At 36.0% G+C, this 7,562-nt stretch overlaps 1 protein-coding gene and 1 long non-coding RNA gene across 2 annotated transcripts; one reads left to right on the top strand and one right to left on the bottom strand.

Moving 5' to 3' along the window:
• Positions 1-337: 337 nt before the first annotated feature.
• Positions 338-1,145, top strand: LOC138695769 (uncharacterized). The gene is made up of 2 exons (XR_011331189.1): positions 338-479; positions 821-1,145. It is a non-coding gene; the product is annotated as an uncharacterized lncRNA (long non-coding RNA).
• Positions 476-2,215, bottom strand: LOC138695768 (myb/SANT-like DNA-binding domain-containing protein 3). The gene is made up of 3 exons (XM_069819949.1): positions 1,649-2,215; positions 1,298-1,468; positions 476-953 (listed from the first exon to the last, which is right to left on the bottom strand). Exons 1-3 carry the CDS (start codon positions 1,910-1,912, stop codon positions 534-536), a joined length of 855 nt encoding a protein of 284 aa, XP_069676050.1. The 5' UTR covers positions 1,913-2,215; the 3' UTR covers positions 476-533.
• Positions 2,216-7,562: the final 5,347 nt, after the last annotated feature.

The raw sequence follows: 7,562 nt of genomic DNA, 5'->3' as shown, positions 1-7,562 counted from the left end.
GACAGCACAATATTTTTAATGAGTAGGTTACGAGCTCAATTCGTAAACAGAGAGATGGGAAATGGAATTCTTTTGGGTGATGGAGGCTATGCATGTTCAAATTTCTTGTTGACTCCCCTAGCAAACCCCACGACAGAAGCAGAAGAGTTGTATAATTCAACACATATATACACTCGAAACTGTATAGAGCGAGCATTTGGCGTGGTAAAAAGAAGGTTTCCATGCTTATCGTTGGGTCTCCGTTTCAAGTTGGGAAGGCAACGATCAACAACACTAGAATGTATTGTTGCATGTTTTGCCATCCACAATTTATTGTTGGAGAGTGGAGAAAATAATCCCCCACCTCCTGATGAAGATCTCATTGCAAGATTCTACCCACAAGCTGATGAGGGTGAAGCACCTATGGGAAGAAGGAGAAATGGAGGGAACACAGTCAGAACTACACTAATAAATACACACTTTACAACACTGGCAGAAAGGTGAGCAAAATACTCGTAATTAATTAGTTCTTTTATTTTTGATGCAAACTTTATTTATTTATTTTCTTTGGCTAGAATTGCCCTTTTAATCTCTAACTCTACTTGGGCCACTTGTAGATTAGTTTTTAAAATTTCCATTTCCATTTCATGTTTTTCGATCAGAAGTCGACACCTTAATTCATTAAAATCAGTTTTACTGGACGTATAGTCTTCCAGCCTGCTTCTTTGTGATCTTGATCTGGGCCTAATTATTCCACTCCTGCTTCCTGTCAGTGGGTTTATTGGTGTAATTTCTGATGACAGATGACGACCTGCTGACAATGAATCTTGTTGATTTGCAGAAGACGGGGACGGCGGAATAGATGAGGCCTCATCTCCATATTTGTCCCCATTGACATCATGACCAGAAGTTGAATGCAAACGAGCAGGGTGCACTATAGACACAGCTCCATCAAATAAAGTTTCATGGCTATCCTGTAAAACAAGATGAAGTATACAATATAAATACACAAACTGGAAAGTTATTTGTTTTGTGTTTGAACTGAATGGCACTATTTAGCCGAAAAATTTCCTTAATTTTTTTTGTTAATGTATTGTTGTTTGCTGTGAGCTGGTTTCTTATAAAATAGGGTTATAAGACTGTAAATAAATTAAAGGCAAAATGAAGTTCATCTACTCCAATTATATTTCCATTTCACCACCTCAATCGATATTTTTATATTCTGAGTGATGGGATGATGATGGATAATGTAGATGGATATTTTTTACTTTTTTTAGGCCTACCCAAATTATGTCAAACTAAGGTTATATATTCTTACCTCCAGTATATTGCAATCCTGTTCTGTTACTTGAAAAACTTGGTACTGGCCATCACTGTCACAAGAATTATTCACAGGTGCAAAATGGGAATTCAGCCTGGATATTAGTCTTTCGCCATCTGCATCTAGCTTCCTTTTAAAAGTTCCTCCACCAGTTTTGTAGAGCTCTGCCTGGAAAAAAACAAAGATTCAATGTAGATCAAGAAACTAGTTAGAAGAAAATAATTATGAATTTAAATCTCCCTCTATATTTTTGAGACGTAATAATATTTATGGAATGCCACAAAAACGTAACTGTCCATTAATAAATCTAGAAATAGGTAAAAATTATACGTCACAGCTTAGGCCTACCTTATCGTCAGCTGCAAGTTTCTTGGTTCTCCTTTTGTAGTTTTCATATGCAATCTTTAATTGCTGGGGTGTTCTTGCGACCTCATATGTAGCTTCATTAAATTCTGAAGCAATTTTCTTCCAGGCCTCCTCTTTCTGCTTCACCCAAACACTATCTGTCTTCTTATTTTCAATGATATGCATAAAGCTCTCTATGATGTTCAATAAGAGGGCTCTATCATTGTCAGAAAAATTGGGCCCCCTTACGTTTTTTGTTTGCTTCATAGTCTATACAAATACAATCCGCTGTTTCCCTTCTACAAAAACAACAAAACAGCAAAGCATTCACTTGTTTTCCTATTCACCGCCTACTAGATGCATACGTTTCGCGACTGTAAAAGAGCATCAAATTGGCTGTGGTTGCTAAATAGCGATGTTGTCAAATGTTTTTCTTTCTCAAATCAACAATTAGTAAATTGAGACAAGTTGATTGGAGATTTACGTTTGTGCAACCCAATGAACAATCAAATAAATCAGACATCAACTGATTGGCGATCAGGGACTGATTTGATTTGCGTTTCTGCAACCGGGCCAGAGACTTACAACTATTGAATAACCCTGTACTCTGAGTTTTCTTTTCTCATTTACTATACAAACGATTTTCCATACATCGTCACTCCCAGCCGTGTGATGTTTATTTCTTCTGGTAACGAAAGGAGAGAAAGAATTCTATGCTGTGAGGCACAATTTCCCAATAATACTTGAATGTGAGATACACATCTCTACTTTCACCCTTTCTATGCCTTAAAATATATGAAAGAAATTCATTTTCCCACTTACTTTGTTTATACAAGCTAAACTTTCACCCTTAAGTTATATAAGATACTGATAAGAAAGTTCACTTTGACTGTCGTCTTAAATAACCATAGCAACTATTAGAACATGCAAAACTCCAACAGCGCAAGCTGTTTACCGTTGTTGTATTTCAACTGTTTATCTATAACGATACATACTTAGACAGGAATTAAAACTGGAAACAAAACAAATGAACAAACGCATGAATTAGAACTCGTTAATATTTCCGACGTTTCTAATAAGCGTCGTACATATGAGGAAATTAAATTCTCCAATAATTATTATTTAACTTTATCTAGAAATAAAAACGAGTGTCACGAAGGTGATATAGTCTTCCATGTATTTTAAACATTTCGCAATATTTCAGTTGATTTATCATGTGTTTATATTCCTGAGCTGTTATTCAAAAGATATGCCTCAATGAAATCATTTAATATGTACTCAAATAAAAGAATGAACTTCACAAATCTTTATTTGAACTCTTTTCTTGCATAAGACGAACACGTAAATTAAATAAATTTTCAGCACGTGCGCTGACTCTTATATTTATAGGAACCCCCAGAAATACCCTCACAATCTTGGCTCTCTTCAAATACTTGGGGTGTAAGCAGTAACATGAGCTGCTGCCAGAAAATCAAAAGGAGGATAGCAATGGCCAACGAAGCTTTTAATAGAAAAAGGAGCATCTACGGACCTCTGGAAAAAGAATTAAGGAAGAGACTAGTGAAGTGCTTTGTGTGGAGTGTGGCATTGTATGGAGCAGAAACATTGACATTACGACGAAGTGAAGAGAAACGACTACAGCATTTGAAATGTGGATATGGAGATGAATGTAACGTGTGAAATGGACAGACAGAATAAGAAATGAAGCTGTGTTGGAAAGAGTGAGTGAAGAAAGAATGATGCTGAAACTGATCAGAAAGAGAAAAAAGAATTGGTTGGGTCACCGGCTGAGAAGAAAGTGTCTACTGAAGGATGCACTGGAACAAATGGTGAACGGGAGAACAGTTCGGGGCAGAAAAAGATATCAAATGATAGACGAGAATAAGATATATGGATCATTTGCGGTGACAAAGAGGAAGGCAGAAAATAGGAAAGACTGGAGAATGCTGGGTTTGCAATGAAAGACCTACCTTGGGCAGAACACTATGAATGAATGCTGTAAAACAAAAGATGGTACCTATAAAATACGTCATCTTAAAAGATTTCTCTGCTTTAAAGTACCGAATCACCTGCTATCGAGATTTCTAGCATCTTGCATGTTAGATAAAATCGTCTTCAATAACTTCAACAATATTCTTACTGTGCTCCAACCACGAGAAAGTCTCCAGGGAATGAGACGGAGCGGGATAATGCTGTGAATGAATGTTGATGTCATAAGATGTCATAAGGTCACACACGTGGGTACTCGTATCTCTATTGGCTAGCTCTCACAGCACAAACAATTACATTGATATACACATTTTTATACTACCCTAGTTACAAAATTAGATCACTGTTAATTTCCTGGTCTTTTAATCCCTCCATACAGGAAATAATATGCAGGAGAGCGCATGATTTTTAAACTGACGTTATAACTCTAATATTATCTGTCTACTTTGCTCCAATAGATGACGCAATAGTAAGCACATTCCTTTCAAGGTTGATCTCCTGGTTGGAGAACAGTACTTCACATTCTGCATTCTAACAGTTGAATACTATACAATTAAACATATCGATTACAAATTTATACGCTATATTCGAGCAGAAAGATATCTCCAATCACGAACAACTTAAGCAGAGTAATACAAATGTTAGCCGCTTATAATTTGTAACATGATATGCACTTAAAATTAAATGTAACTCACCAACCCTCAGCACCAAGATCGAAGCAGAAAACAGCCCTGTAAAATAAAAGAAAAACTGTATTTAATATGATTTCAAAATCATAATTCCAATAACTAATAATGCATAGTATGACTAATAGTATTTAAGTAGGACATAATTAACAACGTTTTTTCATACTGATACTATCTACTCAACTGATGAATATCGGTTAATGATTATACTTGTAAATTAAATTGTGTATTATATATTTTTTTCTTTATTGTTTGGTATACTCTTTTAACATTTCAAACACGTTACAATAGTATAGTAATTGCAGCCAATAACTCCAACACATTCCAATCTTCAACAGAGGAAATTCTCTTCAAAATATGTGACTGGTTCTCAGTCAATAAATTGGTATTAAATTGTAACAAAACTAACATAATTCAATTTAAATCCTGTCCAAATTCAACCTCACAAATTTCTAGCGCAATAATTAATAACAGATCCCTATTAGAAACAACAACAACTAAATTTCTTGGCGTAAAAATCGATAATGTGTTAAATTGGAAAAATCATATTAAAGAAATTACCCCCAAACTAAATTCAGCTTGTTTTGCTATTAGATCTATGCAAAATATAGTAAATATCAATACCTTAAAAACAATATACTTTGCATACTTCTACTCGGTAATGAGTTTTGGAATAATATTCTGGGGAAATTCCACAGATAGTAACAATATATTTCTATTACAAAAAAGAGTAATTAGAATAATAGTAGATGCCAAATCTAGGGAATCGTGTAGGACTATTTTCAAAAAACTACAAATAATGCCCATGGCTTGTCAGTATATCTTTTCATTAATAATCTTCCTCGTATGTAATCGTGAAAACTTTGTAACTAATTCAACAGTTCATAGCATAAATACACGTCAAAAAAATGACTTTCATACTCCATCGGCAAGTCTATCGTGCTATCAAAAAGGAGTGCGTTATATGGCAGTAAAAATTTTTAATAGCCTCCCTATCGATATAAAAAAATGAAACTCAAATCATAAAATTATTTAGGGCCAAATTAAAGAAGTACCTAATTTCTCACGCCTTCTATCTGTAGGTGAATTCATGACATTCAATAACACTTCATGAAATTGATACTAAAACTTTGTGTTGTACTAGTAGACTATATTGTAAATCTCGTCTGTATATATTTCATCTAGACTGTGACTATAAATTAAGACTTTATAATAGTATTAAGTTTTTTGACTTGTTCCATATTCTAGCTGAAAGCAATGTATGAATATCATGGAATGTTAATAAATACAATACAAAGGAACATAACTTATCACAGCACAACCAAACCACACAACAATTCAACCTACATAGAGCACATAATAAACTCCAATCACAACTACAGCAACATAGACACCGACATGAAAATACTACATATCCAGCCAAAAAAAAAACAGAAACTTGGAACTCTAAAACAATATTAAATGTAGGCCTACAAACATATAAAAAAAAACACTCACAGCACACTCAACTTAATTTAAAAACATGCATCCTTTTTGACAGAATCGTCCACCGTTATGGCTGAGGGGTTAGCGACTCTAACTCTGAACCCAGCGGTCCCGGGTTCGATTCCCGGTGAGGACGAGTTGCGTGGGTGAGGTTTCTTCGGAGTTTTTCCCTCACTCCTATGGATGAATATCAGGTAATTTTATCAGGCGGTTGAACCCCATAAAAACTTTAAAATTTAAAAATGTGTTATTATAGCTTTCATTAAAATATTGCTCTTCCTTTTGGCGGCCTCGCCTTATTGGAAATGCATTCAACCCAGCCTAGCATGTCCTCGTGCCGAGAGAAATGTGATCTAGTCGGAATGTGACCCGAGGGCCTCAAGGTGATAACGCAGCTGAATACGCCTTATCTACATCCGGATATTCGAGCCAATGTCCATCAGAATCACCGAGATTCTATGACGTCTTCCCGACGGGGACAGGTTTGCTTGGGACCCGAGAACGAGACGAGACCGTCTTATCAGCGGTTGTAAGACAAGACTCCACTATGAATAGGCTATGTGCTTACGTCATGACGGGCGAATAACAATTTATGGCTTCAGCTACTCTGACGTACGAGAATCAGATGATCGCATGAACTTTCAAACGCGATAGCGGCTGTACCGAGTTAAAGGCGCCCCTCTGCTGCTATGCGCCTGGAACGAGAATGCCAGCACTGCAAAGAAGCACGGCTGTCCAGACAATAGTTATGTAATGAACATATCAAACCATGTGGTGTGAGTGTTACCATAGCAACGATAAAATGAACTGAGACAAGACCTATTGGAAGACCTCCTGATCCGATATTTTAGGCTTACAGAGTCATTTTATTTGGAAGTTCCCAACTGCGTGTTGAGACAAAAAATGTCGAAGTTTTGTAATTATTTAGACATTACATTATCAGAGTTATGCCTGTCAGGTTCCCTAATACCCTAATGCCCACGTGCATCAACGGCGGTTAGTGTAACCATCGGTTAAAATTGTGACCTAATCCCCGATTAAGCATTTTTACGGTGGATCGACCTCTGTTACGACTTAAATAGGAAGTTAACCACAGTAATCTCTAACCGGCCAAATATGAGCGGTTAAAGGAGATAACCAGCGATTAGTAGAGCAAGTAAAGCAAAATGGCGGCCATAACCACAGGTGATTATTTCGAAGACGAATATTATTGTGCAGTACTTGAATTACTTGGATAGAGCGTGAGCGTGAAGGTTCTTTAGTGGAAAGAGAGAATTCTTGCGAGCAATTATTAGGTGACAGAAAATTTCAGGAGGGATTTCGTTTATCAAAATCTACAAATGGATCAATTGAAATAACACAAGAACAATCATATTTCTCCTACGGATCGGCTGCTTATATTACGATTCTATGTAACTATTATTTTCTGTATTTTAAGAGGGAATACTCGAATACCAGTATCTCTTTCTCTATGTCACTGGCTGAACAAAGAGAGGTTATGGATGGATCTTTGGATAATGCACAATTCCCTGGTGTAGTCCAAGATCGTACACACATTCCTACCAATTTTCTGCATCCTTTTCCTTTATGGATATTCCATCTTTTTTTATATAATAGGCCTACATTTAAATCTAGTAATTAAGTCTATCGATACTTCAACCTAACATTAGGATATAATCATTTTTGGATTCAATTTTCCATTTTGTACGATTTTAACCTAAAGGTACTGAAAAACAAAGAAATGGAACTCACAAATA

This window comes from Periplaneta americana, chromosome 3 (genome assembly GCF_040183065.1).
Source record: "Periplaneta americana isolate PAMFEO1 chromosome 3, P.americana_PAMFEO1_priV1, whole genome shotgun sequence".
Lineage (NCBI taxonomy): Eukaryota > Metazoa > Arthropoda > Insecta > Blattodea > Blattidae > Periplaneta > Periplaneta americana.
This window is presented reverse-complemented; position numbering and strand designations above follow the sequence as displayed.